This window comes from Enhydra lutris, unplaced genomic scaffold, assembly GCF_002288905.1.
Source record: "Enhydra lutris kenyoni isolate GAN:26980312 unplaced genomic scaffold, ASM228890v2 scaffoldscaffold19, whole genome shotgun sequence".
Classification (NCBI taxonomy): domain Eukaryota; kingdom Metazoa; phylum Chordata; class Mammalia; order Carnivora; family Mustelidae; genus Enhydra; species Enhydra lutris.
Window position 1 is genome coordinate 5,627,718 of NW_019154103.1, and position 17,694 is coordinate 5,645,411.

General features: G+C 38.3%; 1 protein-coding gene across 1 annotated transcript in view; it reads right to left on the reverse strand.

Moving 5' to 3' along the window:
- The window catches only part of LOC111148296 (homer scaffolding protein 1), a 132,119-nt gene that overhangs the window by 10,070 nt on the left and 104,355 nt on the right, over positions 1 to 17,694 (reverse strand). Inside the window, exons 6-8 of the mRNA XM_022504784.1 lie at positions 13,665 to 13,821; positions 9,043 to 9,153; positions 8,335 to 8,415 (exon numbers count right to left, since the gene is read on the reverse strand). Coding sequence (XP_022360492.1) covers positions 8,335 to 8,415; positions 9,043 to 9,153; positions 13,665 to 13,821 — 349 coding nt within the window. The remainder of the gene's footprint in view (positions 1 to 8,334; positions 8,416 to 9,042; positions 9,154 to 13,664; positions 13,822 to 17,694) is intronic.

Below are 17,694 nucleotides of genomic sequence, written 5' to 3' on the forward strand. Positions count from 1 at the left end.
GCAGAGAGCCCGATGCGGGGCTCGATCCCAGGAACCTGGGATCATGACCTGAGCTGAAGGCAGAGGCTTAACCCACTGAGCCACCCAGGCACCCCACTAGGAGTATTTTTAAAAAAGTCTAAAGGTAAACACTAAACAAAATTAAGACCTTCAATATCAAAAGATATAAAATAGGGCAAAGAAAAAGAAAGAATCAAATTAACACACAGGAATTATTACATAAAACAATGACAAGGTGAAACAAAGCATAAAAAATTGTATTGATAAATATGAATGAGTTACCTAGTAAAAGAAAATATATTTCAATTTGGCTCACAAAGCAGTCTCTAAGTATTACTACACGACACACAAGAAGCATTCACAAAAACTGATTTTACATGAGGTCAAAAAAAGGTTGTATTAAGTTACATTAAGTATAAATATTAAAAAAATATGTGATCACAATGCAGTAAGAGTAGGAATTGAAAACAAAATCATAAAATAGAAAGGTCCTTCCATTGAGCAATTCATTTAGGAAGGGCAAAAATAACAGGATGGGCGCAAGATAATGAGAGGTTTTGATACTGGTAGAAAAAGTGGCAAAGGCAGGCACTTTAAGGCTAAAAGCTGCAATGCACAATAAAGATATAACCATCATATTTAAGTACCAACCTCCTTATAAAGTAGGAATTACAGGAGCTATAAAGAGGCATAGATAAAAACACACTGATGAAAGACTCACTGTGCCACTCTCAATCCAGGAGAGATCGAGTAGAACAAAGGATGAGTAACAATGCAGAAAACAAAAATTATAACTTCAATAAGGAACATCACAAAAAAAAAAAAAAAAACCATACATGAGATGACGCAAAAAAGCGCAATTATGTAAAGCAGAAATCATACGAACCCTTGTGTTACAAGATAGTAAAACTAGAACTTAAGAACTAAATCCAAAAAAAAAGTCCTTCCACCAGGAAATTAAAGCACCTTCTGTTACTTTTTATTATTTTTTACTTATTTATTTGAGAGAGACAGAGAGAACGAGCAGAAGGGTGGGACAGAGGGAGAGGAGGAAGCAGACTCTCCACTGAACAGAGAGCTCGATGTGGGGCTCCATCATAGAACCCTGAGATCATGACCTGAGCCACCCAGGCACCCCTAAAGTGCCTTCTTTTATTTATTTTTTAATTTTTAAAAAAGATTTTATTTATTTATTTGACAGAGACAGAGATCACAAGTAGGCAGAGAAGCAGGCAGAGAGAGGGGGGAAGCAGGCTCCCTGCCGAGCAGAAAGCCCGATGTGGGGCTCGGTCTCAAGACCCTGAGATCATGACCCAAGCCGAAGGCAGAGGCTTCAACCCACTGAGCCACCCAGACACCCCAAGTGCCTTCTTTTAAACATATCATGGGTACAAGGGAAATAAGATGAAAATTACAGAATTTCAGGAAATAATGATAATGAACATACTAAATATCAGAATCTATGAAACATACCTAAAGCAATCATCAGAGGACAATCTATAGCTTTAAACACATATACATAAAAGTGAAAGAATGAAAATAAAGGAATTAAATTCTCTTCTTAAAATGCTCGAGAAAGAATAAGTACACCAAAACAAAGTATGAAGCAGAAATAATAAAAATAAAAGGAGAAATTCATGGGGCGCCTGGGTGGCTCAGTGGGTTAAGCCTCTGCCTTCAGTTCAGGTCATGATCCCAGGGTGCTGGGATCGAGCCCCGCATCAGGCTCTCTGCTCAGTGGGGAGCCTGCTTCCTCCTCTTTCTCTCTGCCTGCCTCTCTGCTTACTTGTGTGATCTCTGTCTCTCAAATAAATAAATAAAATCTTTTTTTAAAAAAAGGAGAAATTCATAAGGTAAAGGACAGAAAAAAACAGTGGCACTGATTAGACAAGAAGGACACTGGACAAGAAGAAGAAAAGGACAATGGACAACTATATAAAATAAGATATGAGGGTGCTCGCTGACTCTGTGAAACCTAGATGGAAGCTTACACAGCCCAGTGTCTGCAGAAGAAATAGAGAATAATCCAGGAACTACTCCATAAAGATGCACCAGGCCCTGATGGTGTCAGCGTTCAAAGACCCAGGTAGTTTCAGTACGCCATCCGCTTTGCAGAACATAGAAAATGAAGATAGCACATGAAGTAGGACTGAAGTATTATTGTGTGCAAAGTATAAGCTTGATGCCTCAATCTTATAAAAACAGCTCCCCCCAGAAGAAAATTACAGACCAATACCACAAATGAGTATTTTGTAAAAATAATAAATACTAAAGAACAAAAATCTAACACCACATTAAGAAAATAAGATACCATAGCTAAGTGGTATTTATTCCAGTCATGCAAATGTGGTTAGGTATTAGAAAATCCACTAATAAAATAAACCATATTAAATAGACCTAGAGAGGAAATTATGATTAACTCCAGAGATACTTAAAAAACAAAACAAAACAAAACAAAAAAACCATTAACAAGATTCAACATTCATCCCTGATAAAAACACACTAACAGGAATGAAGGACACTCTCCTAACATGATAAAATGTATTTTAGTGTTACAGCCAGCATTTTACTTAATGGAAAAATACTAGAGGTATTTTCACTAAGATGAGGGACAAGATAAGCCCATCATCTCCACTCTTGTTCAACATCATAGTGGTGTTTTTCACAGGTGTAATTGGACAAGAAAAATCAAGAGGCTTAATAATTGGGTGAATAAAAGTAAAATTACCTCTGTGGGCAGTTATGTGTTATAATACCTAAAAAATCTTGAGAATCAATTGAATAAATGACAAAACTAGCTCAAATAATAAAACAATTTAGTCAGGTAGCCGGACGTAAAAATAGCATACAGAATTCAACAGCTTTCAAATATACAAACAATAATCAATTAAAAGATTTAATAGTAGAGAAAATCCCATTTGAAATAGAAAAAAAGGAAGATAAAATATTAATAAATAAGAAACATGCAAAATAGCATGTTGAAAACCTTAAAACTCTCCTGAGAAACAAAAAAGTAGATGTGAAGAAATGGGAAGACATCCCTTATTCTTGAATAAGACAGAAATTTCAGTAGATATTGCTTCCTTGAAGTCATTATAAATTTTAAGCAATCCCGATAAAATTTTTTTATGGAGCTTTATTTTCAGTTGACACAAAAATTGGTACTGAACACTGAATTTCATATGATAAAATAAATAAGTAAGAATACTGAAAAAAAAAAAAAAAAAAAGCCAATGAAAAAGGAACTCTGTGAGGAGTACCTGGCCCTACCAGATATTGAAGCCTTTACTATTGGTGCAGTGTGGTACAGAGGTGTTAATAGAGCGACTAGCAGGCTGGAATAGAAAGCCTCGAGTAGATCAAAATGTGTATAGAAATCAAGTATCTCCAATCTCTGGAAAAATGAATGAAGTTTTAAATAAATGGTAATGAGGTAACTGGACAGACATTTGGAAAGCTACATCCACATCTCATATCACACACAAAAGAATAAACCCAAAACACTCAGAGATCCATGTAAAAAATGAAACCCTGTAAGGACTAGTGGGAAATACAGATGAATTCCTGTATCATCTGAGTTTGGAAAAGAGCTATCTAACTATATGATCCGCAAGCCAGAACCAAGAGAAGAAAAGTAATAAAATCTGACTATTACATAAAACACCATCTTAGGCAAAGCCAAAAAAAAAAAAAAAAAAAAATTGGGAGAAATTTTTAACATGTAATCAGATATAAAAAGAACTCCTGCAATATGTAAAGAACTCCAGAAAGAGAACCAAAAATCCTATAGGGAAAGGGCAAAAGACATGAACACCCATCCACCCATGTGCAAAAAGATATTGAAATGACCTCTAAGCTTATGAAAGATGTCCATGTCGCTCATGAGATATACCGATTAAAACTATCATTCCTTACCTATCACACAATTAATAAGTATGACAACACATTTTGTTGGCGAGACTATGGGCAAAGAGGCACTCACAGCAGTGGTTTAAGTAGGCACCAGCACAATCTATTATGGAGGGGAATTTGACATTGTTTAACCAAACTATGTACGTATGTGTTTATTTTCGTACTTAGAAATCTTCCTTCTGAGAATCTATCCTGCCTGGCTAGCTCAGTCAGAAGAGTATGAGACTTTGCATCTTGGTATAGTGAGCTTGAGCCCCACAGTGGGTGCACAGATTACTAAAAAATAACAAAACCAAAACCAAAACCAAAAAAAAAAAAAAAAACTTAAAAAAAAATCTATCCTGAAGATATACCTCCAACAATAACAAAATACCTATACACAATATTACTTATTGTAGTAGTATTGCAGAACACTGGAGACAACATAAATACCCCCAAAAAGGAGTAGCTGAATAAACTACCACACACACAAGTGAGGGACTTTACAGCTATAACAAGCATGGACAAGATCTCAATGAACTCAAACAGTGACTCCCAGAATGTATTTTCAGTTAAAGAAGCAAAGTGCACAAGAGTAATCGAGAGCGTGTTACCATTAAAAAAAAGGGGAGGAGGGGCGCCTGGGTGGCTCAGTAGGTTAAGCCACTGCCTTCGGCTCAGGTCGTGATCCCAGGGTACTGGGATCGAGCCCCGCATGGGGCTTTCTGCTCGGCGGGGAGCCTGCTTCCTCCTCTCTCTCTCTGCCTGCCTCTCTGCCTACTTGTGATCTTTCTCTGTCAAATAAATAAATAAAATCTTTAAAAAAAAAAGGCGGGGGGAAGGTAAACAAAGAGATCTATCTGTTCATTTGTGTGGAAAGAAATGCAGAAAGGATTAACTAGGAACTAATGAGACTGGTTACCTACAGGTGGCGGGTGGGAAGGACCTCACAGATGCTAGGGTAGTGGGGACTGGAGGGGAGGTCTCTAAAAACAACTTTCTGTGTAGTTCTGACTTTTGGAACCATGCTAATGTTTCATATACTCAGGAAATGCATGTATAAATAAAATGTAGAAGAACAGATAAGAAAATATGAAAATAGAATACAATATGATACCAATGAACATAAGTATTTTTTTTTAAGGTTTTATTTATTTATTTGACAGAGAGAGCACACAGGCAAGGGGAGCAGCAGGCAGAGGGACTAGGAGAAGCAGGCTCCCCACTGAGCAGGGAGCCCAATGCAGGGCTCGATTCCAGGACCCTGGGATCATGACCTGAGCTGAAGGCAGACGCTTAACTGAGTGAGCTACCCAGGCACCCCAAACAGAAGTATATTTCAAATGAATAACCTAACCAATTGCACAGGAGGGGAGGAACTAACCCAACAAAGTTTGAACACAGACTGAGGAAAAAAAAAAATTACAGTGATCTCAAGTTGGTAAGGTTCTGTCTGCATTTTTTTGTGGTGGTATGAATTAGTAATTAAAAAACTATTTTCTGTGTTAAGATTGAGAAAGTAAGTAAATATATTGTAGATAATAAGAATCACGTTTCTTAGTATTGGGTAAAGGAATTATGAGTATGGGGAAGGCTAGAATAAACTCCATTGTATTACACTGCAATGGGAGGTATGAGTAAGAATTCAGTTTTATGCATACATGGCTACCGAAATAGACATAATGTGGTATATATGTATTTCCAGCCCTGCTTATTAAGATGGCATAGAAACGATGTCATCTCAATAGCAAAAAGCTTATCTGGTTCTCAGATCTTGGCTTCTAAGTATCAGTCGTTGCTTAAAGAAATTTCTCCTTGGAGGGGCACCTGGGTGGCTCAGTCAACTAAGCATCTGCCTTCAGCTCAGATCAGGATCCTGGGGTACTGGGTTCAAGCCCCGATTCAGACTCCCTGCTCAGCAGAGAGTCTGCTTCTCCCTCTCCCTCTGCTTGTGCTCTTGCTCTTTCTGTCAAATAAATACACAAAATCTTTAAGGGAAAAAAAAAAAAAAAAAAGAAGAAGAAATTTCTCCCTGGAGAAATAGCTAATTCCAAGGCTGAGGACTGAAAAAATATAAGATGAGCCTGGAATATGTAGTTGTCCTAAAACATGAAGACGTTCTTTAAAGAATGACAGGGTCTCATAAAAAGGAAACAGAAGCTGGACTGAAGGGGTTCCCACTGGCCAAATCTGGGACAACTCGGGGCGCCTGGGTGGCTCAGTGGATTGAGCCGCTGCCTTCGGCTCGGGTCATGGTCTCGGGGTCCTGGGATCGAGCCCCGCATTGGGCTCTCTGCTCAGCGGGGAGTCTGGTTCCTCCTCTCTCTCTCTGCCTGCCTCTCTGCCTACTTGTGATCTCTCTCTCTGTCAAATAAAAAAAAAAATTTATAAAAAAAAAAAAATCTGGGACAACTCAAACATCAAAATAAATACATATGAAAACTAAATGCAACACATGAGCCGAGAATAAATCTTGGACCAGAAAAACAAGTTTTAAACTTTGTTATAAAGGAGATTATTAAGACAATTATGGGAATATGAATAAGTTCTGTAGACAGATAGTTTCTTGATTTTGATGGTTATATAAAACAATGCCTTGGGGCGCCTGGGCGACTCAGTTATTAAGCATCTGCCTTCAGCTCAGGTCATGATCTCAGGGTACTGGGATCGAGCCCTGCCTCAGGCTCCCTGCTCAGCAGGAAACCTGCTTCCTCCTCTCCCACTCCCCCTGCTTATATTCCTTCTCTCGCTGTCTCTGTCAAATAAATAAGTAAAATCTTAAATATATATATACATAATATATGTTTATATATAATATATATTACATATTAAGTAAAATCTTAAAAATCTTAAATATATATATATATCTCGGTTTCTCTGGGACAATGTGTATGTAACTGGGAAAACGTCTGCCAGAACCGTCAGGAACGTGTCGGCAGCGTGGCCGCCTGAAGCGGTGGGCCAGCCGGACAGAAAGAACAGACACTGTGGAGTCCAAACCAATGTGGGTCTCACTCCTTTCTAGTCAGCACTTTGTCAACTTGCGAACACCCCCGAACCGCAGCCTTCTCTTTGAAAATGGGGATACAACACCTGCTAGTGTGAGAGTCCGAGCAAAGGTACATGAGTGCTCGGCAAATGCCTAAATCGCGGCAAAGACTCCGAAAATGGCAGCCTGAACCAAAGGAACGAAAGACGAAGCTCCACTGAATTCCCCCTCTTCTTCTAGCCCTGAGTACGCGCTTCATCTTTAGCTCAACACAGGGTTTTCTCAACCTTGGCACTATTGACAGTTTGGTCCCGATAATTGGATGTTTAGCAGCATTCTTGACTTCAACCAACTACAGGTCAATAGTACTGCCCGAGTTGTGACAATCAAAATTGTCTCAGCACATTGCTACATGTCACCTGGCACGAAACTGCCCCACTCGAGAACCAGTAATTTACACAGATCATTAAAATGTGGGAACAACAATTTAAGGGCTAGCCAAAACAAACCAGACGGCTGCAAGTCAGTGATGGGAGAGGGAGAGGGAAACGTTTCATGCCATACGAAGAACCTACAGCCTTTCTCCACTGTCCCAGAATTCTGACTACCTATATAAATGGAGATTGGACAAATGAACCTATACAAGCCTCAGTTTCCTCAGGTGACTGCTACAAGAAGAAAATGCACAACAGAAGTAAAGTGCTTAGCAGTGTGTCTGGCACATAGGAAGCCCTCAATGAATGCAAGACTCTCATTACAATTGAGGTACTCTCCTATTCCTGGGCTTTCAGGTCCCACTTATCACCCTGATCCAAAATTCCTCACTCTGTACATAAATTTATTTCTACTCCAAACTCTAAAGTGGTCCTAATCTTATTTTATAGAGGCAGCTGACCCCTGGGGTGTAAAAAAGAGGGCCAGAGGTGCCAGAGACTTTGATAATGAATTCTAAAAATCTTCCCTAATCACTGATACAGGATATATGTATGTAAATTAGAGTCAGGAAACATTATTTATGCAAAAAAGGTGAGTAAAATTCAGAAGAATAGAGAAAGAAAGAGGTCACTAGCTTAATTTCCATTAGGGCAAAACTACTATTGCAATTCATACTCATTAGTTCAGTGTAAAAAAAAAATCAGTAGAACTCTTTGACTGAATGAAATCCATGTGAGAAATTCTCTTTAAATTCAGAGAGTTTTTATGTTAAAAAGTAGAAATTCCTACAATAATTTACTAAAGGCAATTAATAAATGACCATCTATGATGATCCTATGCTACCTACATGAGGTTATCACAATTTTTGGAGAATCAAAGATCAGTCATGAATCAGAAGTCCTGGAAAAATGACTGAGAACCTCCAAAATGAAGTTTCAGAAAAAAAGTCAATACTATGTCAAAGAATGACTGATGATTCTCTCTATGTAGAAATGAATCAAAATATTATTATAGCTCACCTGTAGTTTCTGAGTCAAAGAGTCCCTCTGTTCTTGTAGTTCTCTGGCATTATCAATTTCTTGTTTTAGTCTTTCTATTTCCTAGAAAAAGTAGAGCAATGTTTTTGGCAACAATATTTAAACTAAATCAAGCACAGAGAAAGTCTTATTTCCCCCCTGAAATTATTGTCTTAGTCCTTAGAAGAGAATAATTTAAAAAACATTCCTTTATGCTGATTTTTAGAAGAGTGAATTCATCTTTATGGGTATGTTGTCTAATACATGATAATCTGAAGCAACAAGTCTGCTTGGTGGCTTCAGTACAGCACTGCTTAGAAACAACCATCAGAACATTTTAAGGCTGCTTCAAGCCTTGTGGGTATAATTCTTTCCTGTGCTATTAAATCCTATGACTGGAAACCACAGAAAGCAACAGCTTGTAAAATTCATTTAACCTCTCACAGTTTTCTGTTGATGTTACGAATGCAACTCTCTCACAGAAGGCAAGTATCTCAGTCTGACTGCCTCACCGTAGTTCCTCACAGCAGAAACAAGGATGGAGAAAATAGGAACAAGCTTCGTTGTCAATAGAAAAAAATTTCATCTCCCCCTCCAAAACACCCCACAACCTTACTTTATTCCATAAAGCACTTGTAAATCTGACAGAGACTCCAGGGGTTTGTGCACCTACGGTAGCTGGGTTACAGATGAGTGAGAAGGAGCAAATACCTCTTCCTTCACTTTCAGCGTCTCTTCTAGTTCCTGTATTGTCTGGTTTAATTCTGTCTTGTGGGTGTGCACTGCATTGGCTTGGCTACTAACACATTCAAGCTCGGTCACCTAAGATGAAATGAGAACACAGGTTAAGCTGTAGGACTATCTCAAGAGATTTCTTGCAGAAAATGTAATCAGCCCTGGACAGGTAAATCATGACTTTTAAACAACATATGAAAATCAATTTTGAGAAATATTAAGATACTTAAGGTAGAATGAATAGATTCTTTAAGGACACGAATTTAGGACAATGAAAAAAAAGACTGGGGAATAATTATTTACATGGTTTGGTCATGGAAAAAGTTAGGAAAGCTTAATTGATTAATGATAGTTGAGAACCCCTATAATGAAAGGCTCCTTTAAGATTTTCTTATGACAACATATTCCAAATCAGATAGAGCCATCTGCCTTCCATCTGCAGCTTTCAAATTAAACATGGCTTCTGAAAACTGGCCTTGCCGAAGTGAGAAATTTTTCAAATACATTTCCAAAATGTAAGAGAATCTGGAAGAAAAGATACGCTTAAAATACAACTTAAATCAGTCGATACTAGAATGACTTCACATCAATAGTGTCTCTGTAGCAAAAGATAACATTCTTTAGTCAGTAAGAATGTACTAAGGGCCCAAAGAGCTACATAACTTTTAACGAGCACTTGGTATTTTCTGAGAAGAGAGAAGGGCACTGTCCCTCAAAGTTAAACCATCCAACAACATTGATGGATCCAACAGTCAAAATACACAACAGTCAACACAAAAACATGCATGCACACTCCATCACAGCTCTTTACACACATCAGCATCTCATACATTGTGCCTGACTAGAAGAATGCAGTAAATTCTAGACTATTAACGAAATGCAAATCCTTCTTCACATTTTCCATTATCTACTTACCCTCCATAAATGTTACTCTACATTTCTAAACACTTTCTTCCTTTCTATTCATGTACTAATAGCCTTGTGCAGACCCTGATCATCCAGGCCTAGACCACAGCAATGGCCCGCCAGAGGACATAATTATAATCTTTGTCTATTTTTACCTCCTATAAACTAACATTCATTTATCATTGTGTAACTCCTCCATTCAAAGTCTTTCAAAGTCTCATTTTTTACAATATCAAATCTAAACCCTCAGGTCTTACATACATCAGTCCTTAACTACTTAACCATCCTCATCACCCAAGACACCACATATGTGGTTTTTCCAGCTAAGAATAGGCAAGTCTCCTCATGCTAAGAATAAACCACTCTCACACCCATCTTGCTGACTTAACTAGAATATCCACTCTTACCACTGAAGCTGTTCAGACATTAGCAAACCTTCAGCTCTCAGCTCAGCATTTACTTTCACCAGAAAGTCATTCCTATTTACTTAATTCCTCTAGGCTTTCCTGTCCTGTGGTCCCCAAAATGAAATGTATTCAAAATCTTGGGAATTATTTCCTTATTGTTCAATATATAGGAGTTTTTTATTTTTTTGTTTTTTGGTTTTTTTTTGTCCAATTAGATAGATAATGAATTCATCATGGGGAGTTCCAGTTCTGATTATGATGGAGTACTTTTTACTAGAAAAACCTTCCCACAGATAACAATTGCAAATCATGACCAAAACGTAAAATTCAACCGTTTGAATACCCTGGTAAGTGACAAAGTAGAGCAAGAGACAGAAAGAAAGCAATCACATTGGGTACCCCAAAGATACAGATGTAGTGAAAAGAAGGGCCATCTGTACCCCAACGGTCACAGCAGCAATGACCACGGTCACCAAACTGTGGAAAGGGTCAAGATGCCCTTCAGCAGATGAATGGATAAAGAAGATCTGGTCCATATATACAATGGAGTATTATGCCTCCATTAGAAAGGATGAATACCCAACTTTTGTATCAACATGGATGGGACTGGAAGAGATTATGCTGAGTGAAATAAGTCAAGCCAAGTCAGTTATCATTTGGTTCACTTACTTGTGGAGCATAAGGAATAACAAGGAAGACACAGGCAGATGGAGAGGAGAAGTGAGTTGGGGGAAATCGGAGGTGGAGATGAACCATGAGAGATTGTGGACTCAGAAACAAACTGAGGGTTTTGGATGGGAAGGTGGTGGGGGGTTGGGTGAGACTGGTGGTGGGTATTAAGGAGGGCACGTATTACATGGAGCACTGGGTGTGGTGCATAAACAATGAATCTTGGAACACTGAAAAAAATTAAATTTAATTAAAAAAAAAAACACATTTACACATCCTTTTGCTTGAAGGAACTCTGTAGTCTGGCTGCATTGCTTGACTAGAACTTAAATAGAAACCTGTGGTCTTTTTGCCCTGAGAAGCCTGAGGGTCTGGGGATTCCTTAGCACAGCTGAAGCAGCTAGAAATTGGAGGAACTGTATGAAGAAAGCCCCCAAATAAACATATAGACTCCCTTCAAATCTTTGGCTAACCCTTGAACTACACACACACAGGTAAGATCCAAGGAGTCCAGCATGGGACTGTTGGGAGGAGCTGGAAGGCTGCAGGAGCTGAGTTGTGGTGGGGTTCACCACAGAGAGAAGAGTTTGACGTTTCAGTCCTATCAAATTAGAGGACATGGGTTATTAGCTCAAGCTTTCCAGTGAAACACCAGAAGGGTTATGCCTTAGAAATAAAGATTTCCCAGGACTAGGGAATTTACCATAGGGTTAAAGGGCAAAATTAAAATAAATGGACTCTAATGAAGCCTAAGTCCATACCTCCACAATTTAGGGAAATCTGTAAGTAAGTTTAACTGTTTGGCTCAAACAAAAATCAACATCATTCAGAGTAAGATAAAAGAATCTTACTGTACGTCATCTAATTTCAAATGTCTAACATACAACTAAAATGACTAGACATGTGAAGAACTAGGAAACACAACCTATGGTAAATACCAAAAGCTGCCCCTTACACCACTTGGGCTGAAACTGCAAAGGAATTTAGGCTTCGAGGAAATGACACCTGATGGAAATTCTAATCTACAAGAGGGAAAGAAGAGCACTGAAAATTATAAATGTGAATAAACAGAAAGATTTCATTTCTTAGATCTTTAAAATCCAATTCACAATTTAACCCAAAATTTCCTTAAGGACAGAGATTATACAGCAAGGGGATATGACAGTTCTTTAGTGACTATTTATTGGCTCATGAGTTAACTGTTATGGATTAATTTATTTTATTGTGGTAAAAACCACAGAATAAAATTTATCGTCTTAGCCATTTTTAAATGTACAATTCAGTAGTGTTAAGTATATTCACACTGTTATGAAAAAGATCTCCAGAAATTTATCATCTTGCAAAATGGAAATTCTATACATATTAAATAACTTCCTTCTTCTTCCTCGTAAGTTAACCTTTATACATACAATAGGATGACATTTACTCAGGTTTCTTACTCTCCCTCCCTGTCTCTATTTCATATTACTTTCCCTGTCACCCTGATCCTACTCCATTCCTCAAATTGTGCTCTGGTAGTAAACCCATTTCCTATGGTCTATGAAATTCACTTCTTTGGTATGCTTCCTAAAAAAGGAAACTAGTGGCATCTACGTCCTGCTGGGTAAATGCAAATGCTCTGAATACAAAAAAATTCTTCTCAAGCAACTGTTTGGGCTTCTAATATTATTTATACTGGGATTTCTGATCTTCTTTTCCTGTTTGAAATTACAAATACAAGTGTCCCCCACTTTCTGAGAGTTTGCATTAGGCCACTTCACATTCATAAAAGACCTGTATTAGTATGGTAACAGCTTTTATTGGCAAAACTAAAAACGGTCCTCAGATTTGTCGGTTAGCAAAAACAGATACTAACATAGGTCTTTCGTAAAGACAAAGTGAACTTCTGGAAAGCAGGAGATATTCTTCCCTTTATACTACTTTGGCTTAAGAAAGGTTTCACAGGATTGCTTTACTTTTGGATAGTGGGGGAATCTTTGTGTAACCAACCTTTATAAAGAACTTCTTACCTGTATTTTTTAAGTTGTTCCTTCCTCAAAAATAAAAAAAAAAACAATAAAATTAAATAATAAAAGCATCTATCATTAACTCGGTGCAACTGCACATCAATTCATTTTCTCTATTCATTTTCACAGGAATTCTACAGACTATATATTATTATTCCTATTTTATACATAGAATATTGAGCAGAAAGGGGTAACTTACCAAAGGTCAGAGAGCTAGTAAGTGGCAGAATAGAAAAGTATTTTTCTTTTTTAAATATTTTATTTATTTGACAGAGAGAGAGAGAGATCACAAGTAGGCAGAGAGGCAAGCAGATAGAGGGGGAAGCAGGCTCCCTGCTGAGCAGAGAGCCCAACACGGGACTCGATCCCAGGACCCTGAGATCATGACCTGAGCTGAAGGCAGAGGCTTAACCCACTGAGCCACCCTGGCGTCCCAGAAAAGTATTTTTCTTAACTAAGTAAACCCACATTTGCTACCATCTATATGTGTGTTCTGACAAGAAATGACTATCTCCAGATATCCTTGCAAGGAACCTACATGTATGTCTCTGCTGGTCAGGAAAACGTGTTAGGCATCAGTCCCCAGGGCCAGCTGCAGCTCTGAGCTTACCCGCTTGTGCAGACGTTCTGCTTCCTCCTGATAGGCAGCAAGCTGCTGTTTCCATTGTTTCACATTGGCAGTGGACTCCAACAGGGCCGCAGTGAGTTTGGCATTATTTCCTTTGAGGGTAGCCAGTTCAGCCTCCCAGTGTTTGCTGATTGCTGAACTAAAAGAGAAGAAAATTCTATTACACTGAATATTGTCACTTTGGAGGTGCGCAGTACTCCATTCTATTAGTTTTATCGTTTTACAGCCCATGAATGTCTCAAAGATAATCCGAAAAGAATAAAAACAAATATTTCACTGAAATCTTCCTGCTGAAGAAAATCCTGCAAGTGAAGAAACAGAAAAAGTATCACAGTAGTAGGCTTAATGCAGACTAGTTCCCACCTTCATTAGGACGGATACTATATCTACAGAACAGTATCTACCCATTCTCTTTTGAGGAATAAACATTATATCCTGAAAAATATCTACAGGCAAAACCTAACAATGTACTGTGTTATTTTTTAGAGGTGGGTATTAAATTTTTTTATTTTCAATAAAAATATGGCTGACATATAATACGATATTTCTAGAGTACAACAGTGATAATCATACACAATTTACAATTTTGGGATCTAGTTTTCTAACAGACCAAAACACACACAGGATCCAGTGTATTGCTCTGTTCCATCTACCCGTCTGAATATATTCTGATATTTGTGTGTGTGTGTGTGTATGTGTGTGTGTGTTTAATATTTTATTTATTTATTTGACAGAGAGACCACAGGCAGGCAGAGACAGAGAGGGGGAAGCAGGCTGCCAGCTAAGCAAGGAGCCCGATTCGGGGCTCGATCCCTGGGACCTTAGGATCATGACCTGAGCCGAAAGCAGATGCTTAACAACTGAGCCACCCAGGTGCCCCCATACCACATCTTCTTTATCCATTCATCTATTGATGGACCTTGGGCTGCTTCCCTATCTTGGCCATTGTAAATAATGCTGCAATAAACCTAAGGGTGCGTGTATCTTTTAGAATTAGTATTTTCATTTTCTTTGGGTAAATGCCCAGAAGTGAAATTAATGGATCATATAATATTCCTATTTTTAATTTCTGAGAAACCTTCAAACTGTTTTCCATAGTGGCTGCACCAAATGCAGGAAACCCTGAAGTACAATTTCATTCCTTTGTGAAACACGTAAGGATGCTGCAATGTCAATAAGGCTTGAGACATGTAATGTAGTATTTCTTCTGTAACTGTTATTATTTCACATTACTCATAATTTCGAAATGCCCAATACACGAAAAATTTGTCACAATACATTTATTTCAGGTATTATGAGAGGCTACACCTAGACATTGGTCCTAATGACTTAATTTCTGATAGAATTCCATGTCACATATAAAACAAACAAAAAAACCCTAAAAGCAAAAAGCTATTTCTTCATTTACTGTTCTACTTAATAAGTTATCCAAAGTTAACTGCCTGAACCAAGACAATTTTTCTATTATAAAGACAATCCTATTAACTGGGAAGATTCCTCTCTTGATAATTCCTTTGTTAACTGTCCCCTAAAGAAAGAATTGCCTCATCTGAAAGAAAAAGATGTATTTATTTGAGAGAGAGAGAGAGAGAGAGAACACACACAGGGGGTGGGTAAGGGACAGGAGAGAGAGAATCTCAATCGGACTCCCGGCTGAACACGGAGACCGGAATGGGGCTCAAGCCTGCAGGACTTTGAGATCATGACCTGAACCAAAAACAAGAGTAAGATGCCTAACTGACTGAGCCACCCAGACGCCCCTCTTCTTTCTTATTATTTAACAGTTTCCTCCTTTTAGTGAAATTCTATAAACCTCATCCCGTTAACTAACTAGTGATGATGATGGCTTTCTGTAATCTGCATTTTTGGTTTTTGGTAGGTTATTTATATCACAGAGTAAATGCTTTGATGGACTGATTTTTCTGTTTTGTTTTTTTTTTTTAAGAGAGGGAGGGGAAAAGAGAGAGAGATATGGGAGGGGGGAGGGGTAAAGGGAGAGAGAGAATCTTAAGCAGGCTCCATGTCCGGCACGGGAATTGATTTCATAAGCCTGAGCTCCATGACCTGAGCAGAAATCAAGAGTTGGATGCTTAACTGAATGAGCCACCCAGTCACCCTGGACTGATATTTTTAAAAGCAATTTAATTATGTAGTATATAAAAGAAAGCATGCTCTTATCAGTAAGATCGCTAAATCTCATCACTAATAAGAAGATGTATCAGCAACTTGAACCCTCTGATACAATGCATAGGGAAAGACACAAGATAATTTCTGTGGTATTCTTGCCAAAAAGGCATAACCTCATTCTAAACATGAGATAACATCATAAACCCAAACCGAGGAAATTCTACAAAATAACTGGTTGCAGGGCACCTGGGTGGCACAGTGGGTTAAAGCCTCTGCCTTCAGCTCAGGTCATGATCGCAGGGTCCTGGGATCGAGTCCCGAATCGGGCTCTCTGATCAGCAGGGAGCCTGCTTCCTCCTCTCTCTCTCTGCCTGCCTCTCTTGCCTACTTGTAATCTCTGTCAAATAAATAAATAAAATCTTAAAAAAAAAAAACAAAACTGGTTGGTACTCTTCCAGTGTCAAGAGAAGACAAGAGTGAGAAACAGAATGGTGGAGAATAAGAAGACATAATTAAATGCAAATGGATAGATTCCTAGGAAAAGTGCAATGATGAAAACAAGTCTCGTAAACCAGAGTTAGTACTACTGTATCGATATTAATTTGATAATTATTATGGCTTGTAAGAAATGCTAACAATAAAGGAAGTTGGGTGAGGGTTTCTTTACATAGTTTTTTAACTCTTCTATAAGTCTAAAATTAGTTACAAATAAAAAGTTTTAAAATTTTTCCAAAGTTTACTAAGTGAGAAAATTTCATCTAAACATGAAAGGACAAAAATCAAACAATAAGCTAAGCCATTAATTTACAACCCCCTTCTATCCTTGAAAAGAAAATTCTTTTCTATTCCGTCTTTTGTGGAATAATTTTCCAAATTCGGTTTTTCTGAGCAAAGCATGCACCTGTTCTGACTTAATTAGATATTTTTTAAAACCACCTACCACTTTTTTCCCTATAGAGGAGTTTTATTTAAGGAGACCCTTCAATCTGACAACTAAAATCTTATTGAACTAATTTAAACACTTGATATATGCAAATATCAAACTCCTGGGGGCATCTTTTGTTACATTTGGTCTTTTGTCCTGTTTCAGAAATCCCTCTAGAGTCTTAAAGGGGAAACGGAGATCTTGCTATTCAAAAGAAGCTCCTTTCCACTACAACAGAGTTTATGTCAATGAGGTCATTTTTAGAACCCTTCTAAAGATGTGGGGGCTGATTTCCAGGAAAACCAACTTTGACTAACGAGCTGAAACTTTCAGTCCCACGTCCTGGTCTCCAGGGAGGGGAGATGGGCTAGAAGTCAGTCACCAAGGGCCACTGAGTTTATCAATCATATCTGAGCAATGAAGCCTCCATAAAACCCCAAGAGAATGGGTTTCTGAGAGCTTTAGAGGATGTTGGTGACCCAGAAACATTTATGTGCTAGACCCCAAACTCCACAGAAAAAGCTCCTGCTTTCATGATCTTGTCTTATGCATCATTTCACCCAGCTGTTCATTCATATCCTTTACAATAAACTGATCATCTAGTAAGTAAAACCAGTTTCCTCAGTTCTGTGAGCCACTCTAGCAACTTAATCCAACAACTTGTGGGAACCTCTAATTTATAGCCAATATATCAGAAACAACTGGACTTGAGATTGGCATCTGAAGAGGAAGCAGTATTGTGGGTCTGAGCCCTTACCCTGTGAAGTCTAATGCTATCTCCAGGTAGTTTAAGAATTGAGTTAAATTTTGGGGACACCCAAACAACATCCATAGAGAACTGTGTTAACTGCTTGGTGGTATCAATCTGCCTAATCTTCTTGGATTGAGACACATGGGTTACATCTCCTGTTCTAGTCAAGCTGGCTTGCCTGAGAGGGTTTCTTCCTCCCAATCAGACTT